The 18,527-nt window shown below is 36.7% G+C and overlaps 1 protein-coding gene across 4 annotated transcripts in view; it reads right to left on the reverse strand.

The window, feature by feature from the left end:
* USH2A (usherin) overlaps nucleotides 1-18,527 on the reverse strand; it is a 372,227-nt gene that overhangs the window by 191,986 nt on the left and 161,714 nt on the right. For all 4 annotated transcript variants that reach the window (XM_062605800.1, XM_062605798.1, XM_062605802.1 and 1 more), the window contains exons 31-32: nucleotides 16,624-16,737; nucleotides 14,070-14,231 (exon numbers count right to left, since the gene is read on the reverse strand). In XM_062605800.1, coding sequence (XP_062461784.1) covers nucleotides 14,070-14,231; nucleotides 16,624-16,737 — 276 coding nt within the window. The remainder of the gene's footprint in view (nucleotides 1-14,069; nucleotides 14,232-16,623; nucleotides 16,738-18,527) is intronic.

Below are 18,527 nucleotides of genomic sequence, written 5' to 3' on the forward strand. Positions count from 1 at the left end.
GTGCAGAGGGCTGGAGCACCTCTGCTATGAATGCAGACTGAGAGAGTTGGGCTTGTTCAGCCTGGAGAAGGCTCTGCGGAGACCTTCTAAGTCTTCCAATACCTACAGGGTACCTACAAGAAAGAGGGGTTTTTGACAAGGGCCTGTAGTGACAGGACAAGGGGGAATAGCTTTAAACTGACAGAGGGGAGATTTAGATTATATATTAAGAAGAGATCCTTCCCTGTGAGGGTGGAAAGGCTCTGGCACACGGTGCCCAGAGAAGCTGTGGCTGCCCCATCCCTGTCAGTGTTCAAGGCCAGGTTGAATGAGGCTTGGAGCAACCTGCTCTAGTGTGAGGTGTCCCTGCCTGTGGCAGAGGGTTGGAACTGGATAAGCTTTAAAGTCTCTTCCAACCTTAACAATCCTATGATTCTATGCTTTTCCAGGGTGTCCTTGCCCTCCACTCACTTGAAGTCCTAAAGGTGCTCAAATGAAGAAAACTCAAATCATGTGGAGTATCACACACCACACTGTTTAGAAAAAAATGACGGGAAGCATCAGAGAAGGACATTTAAACTTCTCTTAATACTTTACCATCAATTAATCTACTTGATTCCATTTGTAAAGACATCCCATGTCACTGACCACAGAAGAATCATTGTACATGCATGAAGATCCTTGGAATCTTCCTTCCCCTGACATCCCTGATTTTCTACCCTGTCCCATCATCATTAGTCACCATCAGAAAAATATACAGGTGTCCTAAGAATGTTTTTAAAGGCTTTTCTTATTGTCAAAACAATATACAGCCAGTCAGTGCAAATATTCAGCATCAACTGAATCTAATGATCTTTCAAGTTACATTTTTGTTTGCTAGAATTAAAACCATTCATTGTCTCCCTATTTACTTCAACTATAACAGCTGGACAAATAAAGTGAATTTGAAGGTCAAAGGGGGAGAAAGCAGAAAGAGGACATATCACATAAATTCTTATCAGGCCCCTGAAGAGCAGTAATAATGCTCATACCAATATCACTATCTTAGTTTGTTTTACTCTTTGTCATTCCTTTGCATGTAATATGGCATGACACGGCCCTCTTTTAAGATTTAAAAGAAGATTTCCATTAATGAATGCTTCCAATCCAGCCACTGTATTGCTATCAGCTTAAATAGAGGGGAGTTATTAGTATAAGTCATAAGAATCATGATCTCTCAGTCAATGTCGAGCCCAAAACTGTGAAAAGGGGGAGGGGGGGGAAGTGTTTTGAACATTTTTACCTCTGTATTATTACACAACTGGAAAAATATATTTTCACTAGGCAACTACGTTGCAAATTTGAATCACAGATACCTGCTGCTATAAAAATGGAACTGCTCTGAATTCACATTAGTATGACCAAGAATCCCTTGGCTCTCTAACAGAAGTACATCCTGTATTCCCAAGTAATTCCAATCTTGCTGCAGTGGGAGAAACAGAATTCAGATCCAGTTTATATCTGTTGCTGAGCTATCAGTTCAGGTCAGAAGTGCCTGACTGCCACTTTTACAGGCTGCTGAAGAACACATGCAAATATGCAGCTGTAGTAAGAGAAGCCAGTAGGATATTAAGTTATATAAGAATATATGGTAAGTAATACAGCAACTAATACTATCATTTTATATAAATCAATAGTGCAGTCTCATCTGGAATAGCATATATTACAAAATACAGAAATAAAGTTTGGCTGGAAAATGGCAGTGAGAAAGCACAGGCTTACAAACACTCTTTTAGGAAGAGACGCTAAAAAAACAACCTGTATAAAGGAAACAAAGAAGATGACACACCAGGCAGGTATATAAGATACTAAGTCCTACATAGGAAAGCAATTAGGACCTTGTGTTCCCATGAGCTCCCTTTCAGTAATACAGGGAGAAAAGGACATCCAGTAAATTTAAAAAGTGGGATTTTCAGAATAATTAATCTAATTTGGAGCCGAAAGAAAAATATGACAATGGTTGCTTGAACTGATACCAAGTAGAGATTACAGATTAATGGTTTATAGGTTATGAGCTTTATTGAGCTATGTATGTATTTTTACGGCCACTATGGGTAACTAGTTCCACCATTCTGTATAGACCCATGAATGCAAGATTATTAGAGAACAACTCTCACTATCAGGGCAAGGCAACATGTGGTTTAAGAGTTTCTGAAGAAGAGATACTATCACTTTTCCAGGACCGGAAGGAACAGCTCTGTATATCTGAATTATAGTCAGAGAATAAAGGGTTTTGCTAAAACATTACTATGGTGCTGGAACAGCTATAATGGGAGGATTCAGCTTCTGAGCACTGTTCCTAAACAAGACAATTTATAGCAAGTTAAATCTGTTGTAAGACTATAAAAGCTGAGCTGGTTTTGAGCTGCCCATAGAATTAGCAGCATAGTGAAATAGACTGTACTTCTACCTAGTTTCCTCTGTCCTTACCAGAACAATTAGATAGATATTAAGTCATTAATATGGACAACAAGTGGTTGGGGGAAATACTTGGGATCCCCCTCCCTCCCTTTTTAAAAAGAAAAAAGTTTACGTGCTATTTATATATTTTACTCTAAAGAAAAGAAAAACAAACAAACAAACAAACAAAACACAAAAAAAAAACAAAAAACCCAAAACCAAACCAACCAAATAACAAAAACAAACCCAAACTTAAAAAACCCTGAAAAGCACAAATTTTTTTCAACCTGCCATGTTGTACTACCCACTTATGTCATGTAGCGTCAGTAATGTCATCAGTTAATATAACTGCCACAATCTGATGTGATGCATTTAACTGGGATTACAGGAATAAATCATCTTTGTGGGTACACAGATCACAGGTGGTGCAGTCAGCTGCCCTGTATGATGGCGTATCTATAGGATGTGCAGATTAGGATGTAATGTTCAGAGGCTTGTTCTCATTCGTGAAGTGCTTTGCAACCATAACTCAGTAGTAAGGAGCCACCAAACAGTTATAATGGCATAAACCATCATAAGGGAAAAATAGAGATCGATCAGTGCCAGTGATATAAAGGAAAGAGCATGCATCTGTCCCCAGACTCATAAATTCAGTGGGTGTTGCAGGCTTTTTCTCTATTCCACATGTACTTTATTAATAACAGTAACTATCATAAATAATAATAATACAGAGTAGTTTATTTCAAGATGAATGCTTTTCTTATTATCTGTTGATCCTGATTTCTTACATCCTGTCTGTATTCCTCCTGTTAATAGGGGGTATAGCTATTTTAATTTACTGTTTGAAGTTTATGCTCTTTAACTGGCAACAGAGGGCTATGCCAAGAAAGTTGTCGGTGTAGGCTCCCTGAAATATCTTCATACTTTAACCAGCATGTTAAGCTTCTACAAAGGAGGCACAGAATTTACATTATACTTCATGTTATAAATAAGTCATAAGAACAGATTAGAATTATGCATTTACACCTACTAGTGAGAGCAAGATGCATAATTCACAAGTGGCAAACCCTTAAGAGGCTTTCGTATTTCACGCCAACCCTCTCCCCCCGCCTCCACTCTCATGTATGTAGAACACAGTATATTTTTCAGTCCCACTGCTCCACAATTCTTTTTCCTTCCTTTCCAGCTAGACTGTTTAGATTTTATAATCATACTTTTTCTTTCTTGTAGAAAAGCAAAAGACATTATACATTCCCAACAATGTCTACTAATGTATCTGCTTTATGTCACAGTATTGGTGTCCTCTTTCTGCATTTTCTTGTTATACTCAGGGACATGACTGGAAGAAGCAGATGTTAAATGGCAGTGCTTTCAGAAGGTGCCAGAGAAAACTCAAGTTCTCTACCTAATTTGTCAAGTGAACACAGAACTTGCAACTGAAACTTCCTTACACTTGAGAGTTAACATGATGTACTGCTCCTCCAGTTGTATCTCCTGGAAGAGTAGGCTAATCTCCTTGTACATTCGTGTCCTCAGCTTCTCTGCTGAAGCCTGTAAACTAATACCTGCTGTGACCACAATTTATATGACAGCACATGAAGGCCACAGATTTTGCAGAGCCTGTGGCTTTCCCCCACGGCAGTTCTACTCCTAAGAAGCACTCTGCTACCAGGCGATAACATGTAGGAATAAGGAATGATCTTAGTATAAATTGCTTTAGTATTTTTTGGTTCTTTGGCTGGAGCACTACAGTATTGATTCCTGTAACTCCAAAGAAGCATCAACAGGGGCAGGCTCTTTGGTGGAAGAAGTCATCTTGTAATTTCTCTCAACTGTTTTGAACTGAGTTTAGTTTACACTTAGTTCAAATTTAGTTCCATGGATTTTTCTTTGACTTATGTGCAAATATTTTAAATTATGTTCTAGTCCTAACCACCAATTATTTACTTTTCCTCAATATCTGTCATGCAACTGCTTTTCTAAGTTAAGCTGAAACTTGTACCTCTCTTCTTCCGATAACATTTATTTATCTATTTATTTATGCATTTGATCTTAATGTTTCTTAAGTGTACCACGGAAAACTTCGAGTTTTCCTTGACTAGCTTTCTACGCACTTCATCTCTACCTGTAAACTTAGGAAAAAGACTTTAATTATGCATGCATTTTAATTCCCAGTACAATCTAACACCTTAAAAACTGTTATGTGACATTGCAACAATGCTATGAAATCCCAAGAGCCATAGCTCACAAATTCAAAATACATAAGTTAAAAGGAAAAATAATACTTTTCCTCTAACTTTTAAGAATAGAAAAAGTCACCACAATTATTTGATATGTAGGAGAGGATTCTTACCCTTGAGCTGATGAAAATGCTAGCGTGCCAGCTTAGGAGAACATGTGAACATTCATGTGAATTGGATTAAATTATTATTCCTTAATCAGAAAGCAAATTACTAACAGTAATCAGAACAAAATTCAATAAGAGGAAGCTATTCACACACTATACCAACATGGGTTACTTTCCACTACTGATAATTTCCTTAATTTTCTACATTTCTCCTAGAATACACTGTGGACATTCTCACCACTTATGCATTGTTTGTATGAACTTACCCAGCATAGTCAACTATCCTGGAAAGGTAAGCAGTGAGGACCCAGAAGCTTTTAGTAAGGCAGATTCTCTAGTCACCTCCACTAACAGAGGGGATGCAAAGCTACTTACTCACTGTTCTAACACAAATGCGAAATTCAGCTGCTGGCAGAGCTGATTTAGCTGCTACTACTCTCTCTTCAGCACCAATTCCAACTCTGAATTTTTATTTATACTAATTAGATTTATACTAACTAGAAAAACTTTAAAACAAATTGCTAATGATATGTTTCCAGATACATAAAATAGGCAGTGTATTATCATATAACATACATATTATCAGGGTAAAAATTCACTATTTCCCACCTTATGACTTATTCTCTTTCATGTACAGGCTTTGTGCATCACTGCTCCTTACCAAAATGATTTAACAGCACTATTCTTTTACATTAGAAATCCAGATGCTTATTTGCATGTAGCCACAAACATACCCAGACCCACAGAAAAAGAAAACAAAACATGCTTACTGTAAATGTGACTAAAATGTGCCTCTATAATAAAGGACCACGGCATATCCAAAGAAGCCATCAGAGAAACAATAGCAATGTTTATTGTCTACCTTTCCATTCATTTAAAGACCATGAGTCTAAGCCTTACTTAAAGCACATTAATCAGATATTATTCTTACCAATTCAGTTTTATGTCCATTTAAATATCTGTTCCCATGCACTAGTTAATTTCTTAGCAACACATCACTTTAATGTGTCTCTATTTATACAATAAAAATTATGGAAAAGAAAAGAGAAAAAAGAAAACCCCTAGCAGCTTTCAAAGTCCAACTACAATTTATGTAAAATGCTTCAATCAGAAATAGATTGCCATAAAAATACAATATTTCATGGAAGGATAGTGGAAAGCATGATGGAGTTCAGTACTAACTAAAAGGCTATTAAACTTTATGTAAACAATTCAGGCAACCAGTGTAGAAACCTAGGTTAGATTTCTGGCAGTGTTTCAACAGGAAAGGAAGTATCCTAGAATGCCTTTCATGCTTTTTGTGACATTATTTATGCCTTGCACTGTTTTCACCTAACTTAGGAGGACAGGGAAGCACATTTTGGGAATTCTCCTCCAATCATACAAACCATCAATTAAAAAAAAAAAAAAACCCAAACTTATATCCAAATATTTTGTGGCTTTTAACACTCAGGCTTGTATTGCTCACACTCAAGACTTCTGGAAGATGGAGAATACTCAGGAAGGTCTGGACTTAAAGTAACAGAAAAAGACATTAACCGGTGAAGCTTTTCAGAAATGCAAATTGTAAGGAAGTTGCTCAGATTTATTGAGATTAAAAGCCTGAAACATATGCAAACATCAAGAATTCCCCTTTTCATCAGTTTTTGTCATACCAGCTTTCTGGTTTTTCAATAAGTAAAATGCTGGAAGTATTTAAGTAACAGTTAATGACTCAACACCCTCCTGGCCATATATTTAATAAAATCAAGGAAAAGGGGAATACCTGTTTGGGAGCCCTCAAGAAGTATTACTGTGGTGTTATCTGCCTGTATATTGTCACCAGCTATTACTATTCCACTAGCGTTAAAGAAAGGTTGGGACACATTTGGTGTAGACAGAAGTGTCTATGTCTAGTTCAAGCCAAACAGGAATCCATGTACTACTCAGAATAATTATCACAGCTGATAAACCAACACAATTTATAATAGCAGCATGGAAGAACATATCTATCTTAAATTAGATATTACATCAAGTGTTTGGCAGTTCAGGAGACCAAGTGGTCCTAAACTAGCAAGGAGAAATATGAGTGGGTTTTCCAGGGCAGAAATCTCAGAGAGAAGCTTCGTTATGCAGCCCGCAATATCAAGAAGACTGCCACAATCCCTTAAAGCCTATTAAGTTAGAGCTAAGTGAGGTTTACCCCTATGAATGAATATCTAGAGATTCAAACAGAAGCAGGGCACAAGCACCACAGAAGACGGCCTTAGTCCGTCTGTGCAAGAGGCACTTATATACATGAATTCAGCATTACATGAAACTAAGCATAAATCATTTACTTAGCATTTCATGAATCCCTCTGTCAGCAAAATTTAAATCAGAACAGACCCCATCACTTTGCCTTGCTAGGTTCAGGCAACCACAATTACCAGACATACAATTGAAAATAAGATCCCACAAAAAGTATTGCAGGCTATGAGCACATGGCCAGGAAAACATATTCCACTTATAAATCTAAGGAGACCTCTTAATGTCTAATAGCAAAGAGTGGTCACCATGTTACAACTGCTCACAAAGAGAAACTATAGCACTTAGTAGGGCCCTATATGGAGTTCTAACTGATAAAAGAAAAATGCAGAGAAACAGATGACACGTTTCAGAAATCCGAGGGGAAAGTAGACAAAATGCAGAAGATTGAACCTCTCTTGGTCAAACTGGCCCATACAGGCAACATCACAACAAACCAGTCTCAGAAAGTGGTAAAATGAGAATCTGCTGCTTGGAGAAGACCTGCAAATCCACATGGCAGTGAGAAAACACCAACAAAAAAAGAAGAAAGACTGCACTTAAATTTTACAAACTGAACTCAATAAATACTTGATTTAAATCTGTCCTCCACAGTACATGCTGCCTTTGAAGAGATCTCAGCATCTTTAAGTCTGATCACCAATCTGTGAAGGAGCAAATAAAGAACTAGAGGCCTATACATATCTGATTCTGACAACTAAGTTTGAAGGAAGATCACAGGACAAAATAATCTGGGAGTTTTACATTTGCTAGTGGGTTGAATTCTTGTCATGGAATTTAGATAAAGCCTGGAGATTAATTTGTTTTCTTTTCTTGTTTTAAAAACAGAGCTGAGAGCCAAAATACTTCCTATGCTGTCAGAAGGGAAAGGAGGCATGAAAAAAAGGACTCTCCCTGTTCTGCAGCTATTAGCTTTGGAGAAGCAATTTGTCCCAGTTTGCGTTGGTACATAGAGAAGATTGGAAAGCACTAATCACTCTCATGTTACAATTTCTGTTCCATTTTAATTTTTAGAAAGGAGTACTCAAGCAACCTGAGAGCTCAGCAATTCCAGCAGGGTTAGCGTGAGTTCTCTCCTGGCTTGCTGTGTTACCCAAATCTGATCAAAGGACAAGGACTCCAGAAGCTTGTCCAGCTGTGGTTTTATAATGACACCATTAGGTTTTGCTCTATAATCAAGGTCCCTAAAAGTCTGTGCAGCTTCAGGCTTAATATCTGCGACAAGGTTAACTGAAATCTGCAGCAAGGATAACTACTTTAGCAGATTGTATCAGCAGGAAATATTTAAACACTATTTAAAAGGATTTTAAATAAGCAGATTTTATTTAACACTGCTCTAATGCACTGCAACAGAAAATGATACAACAGAGCTGCTACAAATAAACATAATGCTTTTACCCTTACCCCAACACCCCACCCTTCTAAATTCCCCAGATCTGTATTATTAAGTCAATGAGTGTACCATATATTTCTGTCTGAAGCTGAAATACAGGAATGCCAGACTCAGACAGCCCATTTGCCCTTTGGTTTTGTGCCTGCTGAATGTGCATTCTGGATATGTGGGATTAATTACGATAGTACCGGTCACTGGCAATGTCAGTGTTGCCTATTCAGGTGTATCAAATGTGCTTTCTAATACACCTACAACTTGTAGAGGAAGGCAGCTTCTCCCCTAAGACAGGTGTACTCTGCCCCCTAGTGCTAGGTGCACCAATTTATCTTTACTTAAATGCATACCCAGGCCAGAATAAAGCCTGGAGCAGCAGGTGCTCTTTATGTGCCACCCTGGGAAACGTGTCGTTTCCCATATGCATTATCAGCTGAATATGTCTCTAAGCCAAATATAAGGGGTGGCCATGGAATTGCATCATGGTATTGCAAGACTCTAAAATTACAAAGAGACACCAGGGCATATCTCTTTGAGTCACGTGCAAGATGTTTTGTATAGCCAATTCTAACTCCTAAGAGGTGAATACTAACTTTTCAATGCTCACAATGGTGTTAAAGAAGTCTGTTTCACAAAAAGGTGAGGAATTCTGACATTAAGAGCAATAATATACATAAATCTAGCACTAACATTGTATTTGATAGCAAACAGCTCTTTTCAAAACACTCTAGTGAACAGACTGGTTCATTTGGTATTTACATGTGATTCACTGCAACCTGGAAGCTGGGCAATAAACTCATACCAGACGTCTACAGATTTTTTTTTTGTTTTTTTCCCTTTAAGGCAAAAGCTGTCTGTCATCTTTGAGCAGGAACTAAACCAGAGGAAAGCAAATCCTTAGGGCTGGAAATTGATGTTTTTAAATGTAGCTAAACCTAAAAAAACTATATGAAATGTAACCATAAAACCTACACCTTAAACCTTAGAGAACAAGTATTTTCTTCTTAGTAATTCAGGTTCTTGCAGTGATACATGATATCACAATTGCCCTGTAATATAATTTCTTGTTCAAGTTATTTCACTGGGCAATTAGTATTATACAGATATGATGATGAATTTTACTTTTATTATCATGATCTATCATTTAAAACAAGCAGTAGTAGTCAGAGGGATAAAAAGGACAAAAACTTTGCTGATTTTTCACTAAAATGTAATAATTGTTCATAGCTGTGCATAGTGTGTGCTGGTTTAGAGCAACATAAATTAAAAATACAGGTACTAATTTAGAGTTCTCCCATTTTTTAAGATCAGATATGCTAAGCTCTGTTTTCACAGATGTCAAACATCTGCCTCTTACTCCCAGAAAAACAAGGCTCCCATTTTATCCTGGTTTCAGAGGATCAGCCTTCCCATGCTCAGGTCAAATAACAATTTGACTAAGCCGAAGCTAGTTCATGCTTTTAGACAAAACAGTGAGGACATCTCTTTCTCACTTTTTCCAAGGCTCTCCTTAATATTTTGCCCAGAAACCTGGTGCAAAGCAGTACGTCACAGTTTTTTTAAACTCTCGGGCATGAAATTTGGTGCAAAGCAGTATGTCACAGGTTTTTTAAACTCTCGGGCAAGTAATTTAGGATAACTCTACACTTGTTTAACTCAGTTGAGTATCTGCCCTTCTAACACAGTTGACAGGGTCCCTTTCCTGAAAAACTGGAAACACTTCTTTCAGGTTGGCATGGAAATAAAAGTTTCATACAGGTGAGGCTTAATAAGAATATCTTCCTTTTAAAGATTCATGATGAGAACCATTAGATTCTGCTAGGGAAATTATACAAACCCAATTTGTTAACATTGTCAAGTACCTAGTGCTGCAGAAAATGCAGACATACATCCTCAAGGCCAAGCTCAGTGCAAAGATATACTTACATAGTTTTTGTTTTCTGAACATATCTACGAAGTTATTTCTCTTTGTAAACTTATTAAGTAACAAACACCTTTTCTCTCCCCATCAAATGCTCAGCACTTAAGAATAGATGAATATTTTTTCTGAAGTTTCTTCACAACAGTAAGGTTTCCACCAAAACAAAACTCAGTACTTGGGTCACATTCAGTCATTACTGTCTCTTTGCATTTATTAGGCTTTTACTGTACCCTTTGCATTTATTAGGCCACCTTCCTGCCTAATGGAAGATCAGGCCAGTGCAGTGTAGTAGTTTACAGTATAAAACCCACCCTGTCTTCTCTTTCATCTACGGCAGATGGAAACTTTTTCAGACTAATTTAAAGAAAAAAAGAAAAAAAAAGAAAAAATAACTGCCTAAAGTTAAAACCTGAAAAGAAATCTCCACATTTCAAAGTATAAGCTTCAGTTTTGCCTGTTAGTGTTTGGATGGGGGAGAGAAGCATATTTTTACCTCCCCAGGAAAAATCACTTCAAACTTTCCTAATATGAAAAGCCTCTCAGTGTGTCTCTGTTAAGAGTTTTGAAGGTAAGTGTACAAGCTTCTCCATCTCCTCTCAGCTGCTAGTCATCTCTACAGAAGTAAGGTATGCAGGTTTGGAGAGTAGAACACTACTGCAATTGCTTTCCTGAGCTGCAGCTATTGGTTACAGGAGCTTCTGCACTCTCACATAGAGGAACTGAAAGTATGAATTTGGGGGCATATTCATATTAGGATTCACACAGCCTAAATTCCATGTGTGATCCTGGACTGGGTATTTCCTCTTGGCTTTTCTCTACTCCTTGGCAACATTAGGCTTCCACTGGAATTCAGGATGTGAAATAGAACCCAGGTTGCACAAGGAAGTAGTACCACATAAGGCAAATGCTTAAAGGTGAGATGCAGAAAATAAGAGACAGTTAACAAAGGTGGTGTGGTACAGGAGATGGCTTCATTTCAGTGCTTCACTGCTTATAACACAGACACTGAGTTTATCGATAAGGGGAAGATATTTAAAGGCACTAATGGATGGTGGATGCCTAATAGGTCCCCCTTTTCAATGTGGTAAAGTGTACATTTGCCATACGTGCTTTTAAAGGGTCTCTTTTTTAATTACAGCTCAACCCCCAGAGGAAACAAATACTTGAATTTCCATGAAAATCAATGAGTATTTCAAGCACTCAGTAACTGTCAGGATCAGAAAGTCAGTTAACAATATATTTGCAATTATGGTGTTGAGGAAACATATCCCTCCTCCAGTTACAGATTAATTAGTATGGGCTTAAACCTACTTTCCATGGTCTGAAGTGAAAGCCAGAGAAGCATTAATTTTTAGACAGAATTGATGCCTTCATAAAAGGTTTAAAAAAACCCATTTCAATAGACACAGTGCTTCAAAAACCACAGAGGATCTATGACTCTCTGGTATAGACTTCTGGTCAGGAATTCAGTTGTATAGTTATTAAATTAGGAAATCATTTTGGTGAATGAACAGGAAACATGTCAGAGACAATGAACTTTGTCTCTCTGTTTAGGGTCAATAGCATATTATGTTGAGGCAATAAGTCACCGACATCACTAGCATAAATGCTGAAATTAAAAGCCTCTCTAGGAGAGAGACATGTATAACACTGGAAAGCCAAAAGCTCTAACATTTTACTGTAAAACCACAACCCTTGAAAAAAAAACAGTTATACCTTTTCTTTTTTTTACCTCTAGCCTACAAAGAAGAAAATCTCGGGCTCCAAAATGAAGCAAAACCATGACAAATTAAAGATAAATGGAAATCTAAGCAAGATCTTAAATAAACCCGATTCAGGATGACTGAGATTTCTACTGACCCAAATCCCAGACTGCTGGCTCACATTGACCTTCTCCTTCAGTCAGAGTGAGAAACTGGCAGCTGAATAAAATGGATCCAAAGGGTAGGCAAGAGTGGCTCTTCTGTTGTACTGAATAGGGCAATACAATCTGATCCACTAGACATCTCTTTTGAATAAGGAAGATTCTCTGTTATCATTTAAGATTTAGAGGTAGAATATAAGGAATCAAGTCCTGCCCTTTTTTAAGTTATCCTCTTCTGTATTTTTGAAGAATTACAAAAGTTACTTGATGCAACTCCTCTCAATTAGTTTTGGCTATCAGTCAGAATACAATCAGACATGAATCTAGAACCAACAAAATAAGGTGTACATCTCAAATGACTATATTGCTTGGTCAGTTTTTAACCATGTTGCAGGTGAACACATCAGTAAAACTATCTGTGATGAAGTTTCAGTAATGATTTTAATAAGATTGGAAGCACAACTATTTACACTTCAAGATTCTTAAGAACAGTGTTATGGTATAGCAATAACAGATTAATGGAGATCTTGCAAAAGAAGATAAATGGCACTACAAGAATACCAGAAAACTGGGAATATGGGAGAAATTAATTGAACCTATGCTTTTGATAAATATTAATTTTTTTCCAGAAGAAAAATGCACCCTAGTTTGATCTGTCATTACGCTAACCTATATCCTATTTTTCATATTATTAGTAATACATAATGTGGTAGTTTATATTCAAAACCAAAACCAGAATGTATATACCTTGTGTATTTATCCAGAAATACACTAAGGTTACTATGGTTACGAAAAATCCATTACCTTTGAATACAGAATGAAAAAGTTTGACTTAAAGTGTGCACTATTTATTACAGCAATCATCAACAGCCTTCAGGAGGTTCTCTAACTGGATTCATTTTTCAGTGTCAAAACTGACCCACCACACCAGTATCTTATGGCCTGTGCAAGGCAAAGAAATTTGAACTATATGAATTTTTAACTATGTTTTATACTAACTCAAGGTGCAGAAATGGCTTTGAATTTTAAGGCCTTACATTAAAAAGAAAGTAGGGTCTCAGTACCCCTTTTCCCCCAACCCCAGCTGTCTGATATGAAACACTATTTTTACCTGTACCTACCACCATATACAATTCTGATGGGTCCAGAGTAGTGCTTATGCTATGATACTTCTAGCTCAATTTTTTTTTTTTTTATTTTGGTTTTTGGTGTTTTAAAAATGTTTGATTAAAAACACTCAGGCACTCCATTAAACTACACCAATTACATTAAAATAGGAAGTCAGATTACTGTGCTTTACTGCATTGCCAAATAACAGGCATTTAGCTTCTATGTAGTAGTTTAAGAGTACTGGTATAACTTGGTTATTGACACATTGCATAATTTAGAAGAAGAAAATGGATTATTAGCTTATGCTTTTAACAAATTAATTAAACATGGGCTATTCAGTGTCTCTAATTAAGAACATTTAAGGAAGACAGTAGGAAAACTGCTAAACGTGTACATAATATCTTGTCTTCAACACCTTACAGTTTACTTGTTTTGAGAGCTAGACGGTACAAGATCAGAAAGTTGTAAAACCACTAAAAAGATGACTCAGGTTCTGTGAAAGAGGACAATACAGCACAAGATTTAGCTACAGCATTGCAACATTAATTTCTGAGGGTCCCAACAGAGCGTTCTATGAAGGATTCTTTAAAAAACAGAACCCACCAGGGTTCAAAGTGCATCCAACCCGTTTTAAAAGTATTTTACTTTTCCTCTGAAATAAGAAGGGGTCAGTCATCTAATTATTCATAGCAACTATGAGAAACCCATCTGACATTCTACCCACCAGAGAACTCACCTTTTACAACATATTTAGTTCCATTTCCTAAGTAAATTGGTACTCCGTTCATATATAAAGTATATTGTGTAATAATACCATTTGGTGTTTTGGGTGGACTCCAAGTCATCAGCAGGGACGTGGGAAAGGATATTGCTGTGGGTGATTGCACATCTTCAGGGGCTGGGGAAAAGAAAGTATAACATTGTATTATATGATATCATATTTCCACAAATAATAAATAATTTCAGTGAGCAGCTACTGCCAGAATAATTTTGGTAAAGCTGAAATTTCAGAAGATATTTTTGGTTTGCAACATGCCAGCATTTTGAGAACCCTCCTATTACATGTAATGTTTCCTAGCCAAACAAAAGCTTCTGTGAAAGACAAGGATATAGTCTTTTCCTTTTTAGGAGAATGATTATACTCATATAGCTTTATCTTTCCAGCTTGATAACACTGAGCAAGGGAAGGGGTACATGATTTTAGTAATGTCCATTTTTTAATGCAAATTATTTCCTCTTCCTTCATGCTTTTATTCCTAAATACAAAGTGATCGTTCTTTATAACCACAAATGCAGGTGCCATGTTCTTACGCACTACCCCTTATTTCACACTTTTCATAATCAACGCACTTAGTAATGTTTGTTTAGCATCAATTTTATGCATATAATATACTGAACATTGGCCATGGGTAATAATTTAAAAGCTGAGTTCTCTCACCATCCCAATGAATTATATGCTAGAAGCACAAGCAATCCCACTGAATATCACAAGGGGAGAAGAATTCAGGCCTTATTCTGGGAGGAATTTCTTGTAATTTACAAGCTCTGTGCTAGCAATTTAAAACAATAACTAGCAGTGGCTGGCAATGTGAAAACAATATAAAGTAATGAATGTTTCAACAGGGAAACAGGGATAGCTGGAGGGTGTGATATGGTGTTTGTCTTCTGTATCATCAATTTATTGTTACGAAGAGCATGCAACAACAGCACCCAAAAATAGAAACTCCACACATTGACTTTTCGTTCAATTCTCCTGAGGGAAATAACACATGTTCCCCATGGCTTTATTTGATCTTTGGTGGGGAAAAAAAAACAGAAAAATCTCTTCTTGCCTAAACCTTGCCAATGTGACAGCACATCTGAAGACAGTGGATGTTTTTCTCAAACACTTGCAAGAATTCCCACTTCATTGACTAAGCTGAGAAAAGAAGACATAAACAATTTCTTTTTAAGTTACTATAATACACCATACTGTATTTCATGTTTACATCATGGGAATCCATTATTAACTATTTGTCTGTCAGAGGCTACACCCTTTCATGGATAATGCCATTAGACAAACTCAGTTTATCTAGAACTTCCAAGAGGTGATAATTTAGTTTTCATTTGATTGGTGCTGCTGGCAGTTGCTAACATGTTCACATCAAAATGCTGTCCTGGCAATGTTATTAGACTGCAGTCTCGAAGACTGTTCTCGTCAGGACAACATCTTGCATGACTACCTGCTTTGGCAGCAGTTCAACACTGCTTCATTATGGTTGTATTCCACATGACTTCATGCTAAGATTTGATATGTTTCATTGGTACTGCATTACCATCTAGTTTCCAGGAGAAGATAAACTGAAGAACTGTGGGAGGGAGGGAATTTTGGAAACTACTTTGCATTATGGAAAATCAACTACTATCCTATAAATACACATCAAATTCTTCATTATTCAACTGGTATAAGTTTGGAGTAACTGATGATTTTAACTAGATTAAACACTGCGTTAGGATGACAGAACTAGGAGATTTGAACTTCATGTTTAATTGAGAATAGAGTTAGATACGTCACAGATATTTTGGGTGCATTTGCTCCAGTAATTGATGCATATTACTTCTCAGCCTAGTCTCTAAAGTCAGAACTGTAATGTATTTTCTCTTTCTTCCTGCTGTAGTTCTTAATGCAAGCATGGAAAACATTCATTTACACTTACAACCTCTAAGTTTGAGCACAACAACATTTATAAGGGTTTAGAAAAAAAAATATGGAAAAACTGAAGAGTGATTCATAAACAATTCAATCGGCATTTGGAGGTTTCATCACACTGAAACAATTGTTGCCTATTTCTGGTGTTCAGCAGTTAAAAGAAACTATGGAAATCAAACATTTGATTCTCAATTTCATACTGTGCCATACAATCAATTCTTTTTAGTCAGACTGTCTCTAGATTTACTTCTGAGCCATAGTAAAATGCGGAAGCTTTCATTAATCTTTCAGATGCTTCATATTAATGACAAGGCTCCTGCATGAACAATGTAACAGCAATTAAAAAGCCCATTAATCTGCATTACAGCTATTAAAGATGCATGTCATTAAAGGGTATGGAGTTTGATTCATTTTTGCACCCTACCCCCCACCCCCCCCCAAAAAAAAAAAAAAAAAAAGGAGCAATTATGGTCTGGCAATGCACTTTGTCATCAGATTAGGTTGGGGTTTTCCAGCAAATGGCTTTGCAGCATTTAGCTCTTCTCCTGTTTTATTATTCATGACTGAAATGTGGAAGTCAAGACCTTTGAAATTACTTTACCTTCTTGTGGAGTGGAAATGTTCAATGCATGCAAGCTCTCAGTACAGCCACCCAAAGTGCAAGCAGTTAGGGTTACAGCATAGTTTTTGAATGGATGCAAACCTGTCAATATGCCTGCAACAGAAGAAAGCAAGGTGCTATGCACGTACTGTGAACAGGCTGATTATATAAATACAAAGACAGAAGTAAAAAAATTAAAGTTTTCTATTACACACAGAAGAGATAAAAGATTGTAAGTTTTCATTCCTATTATGCCACTACTTAAATTTTGCAAAATAAGTTAAAAGTAAATAGCATGTTAGTCTATTTTTAATACTTAATGATGCAGCTAATATCTTTAGTTATGCTCACTATAACAGATATCACTTCAAAACTGAGGTGCATATTTCAATTTAACAATGACTATAGACGATTTTTTCTTTTCCTAGTCTCTGTCTCACAAAGTTTTCCGTCTCCCAGAACAAAATATTTTTTAATGCTTTCTCTCCAGTGTTGCCCCCTTTTCATTCCTAAACTGAAGTCTCTTTTTTGTATAACACATCCTACTTGTATTCCATTACTTCAGTGGCATCATATAAACCATATATTTGCTATATTACTACAGCAGCATAATTCAGGAGACACAACACCCAAAGGTTCACAAGAAAAATATTTTGATTTTTTTAGCCTGCTTATGTTAGTGAAGCTGCTGGATTCTCACACATCGAGCAGCTCTCTGTCTTAGCAAATGTAACAAATCACTACTTACTACTTCAGGAAGTTACACAAGATTTTGAACTGAAGTATACAGAGGGTCTACATGGGAAAAAAAAACTGTCATTTTCAGAAACATCAGCAATTTCCATTTCAAAGCAGGTCCGACATTAAAGTAATATGGAATTAAAATGCAGTAGTAACTAAAAGATGCCAAATCACGTCAAGTTTTTTTCAAACCATGTTTTAACCTTGCCTCCCACAGCTTTTAGTAAAATTAATGGAGTGTTTATTAAGAAAAATAAAATTTATAGCAAAACATGTTATTTCAGAACTGTTCAACGCTGGAATTTCACAAAGCAAAACCAACGGTACCTCACAGAACCATAATTCTTAACCAAACAGCCCATAGTACAATAAGACTGCAAACCCTCTCAGCATTAAGTGTACGCAAACAGGTAGAAGAATTTAGTCCCTTCTACTACTCTCCATTCAGTTACTACATAGAATTCAACATAAACTTGGGTTTCATTAAAAAAAGTCTTTTTCCCCACATAAGGGGTATCGGAGTCTACAGTAAATTCTTCAGCACAGAAATTTCATCAGCGAAAAAAACATCTTTATTGCCTAAGACTTAGTACAAAACACTTATTTCCAGATCATAGAGGGTTAAACACGCAAAAGTATAAGAGGTACTACTGAAATAACCTTCAGCAAATAAACACATGCAGAAACCAAATCCTGTGACATTTGCAAGTTCTCAGTCAAGAGGAGCACGGTATAGTGTAAGCAATATCTCTTTATTCACTCTACGGTGCTTTAGGAAGCAATTCAGTTTTATTTGTGCATTTAGCACTTAAAATTGTAGCATCAGTCTCATGAAGCAGTGAATTAATGCTCCTTGCATTTCCTGATGGAAGATATTCCGTGGGGTCACCAACAGCTTCAGGCACTGAGAGTTGCAGTAGCACATATCCAGAAAGATACCCATAGCTGTGGAAGGTTTGGATTAGGCTGTTTGGTTTACTTCTGACAAAGTAGAAGGGCTTTATATAAAGCACCTGCTTTATAGGTTTGTGGAGGGCAGAAAGAATATGAAACAACAAAACCCCAACAAAGCAACAAATAAATCCTTTTGTAACACAAGGTTTATGTTTAAAAAAATTATTCAAAGACAACAACTTAAAAAAATAATTTGCCCATTTCCCAAT

Source organism: Pezoporus occidentalis, unplaced genomic scaffold (genome assembly GCF_034315485.1).
Source record: "Pezoporus occidentalis ecotype Australia unplaced genomic scaffold, CSIRO_AGI_Poc_V1 ctg93, whole genome shotgun sequence".
In the NCBI taxonomy this organism is placed as follows: Eukaryota; Metazoa; Chordata; class Aves; order Psittaciformes; family Psittacidae; genus Pezoporus; species Pezoporus occidentalis.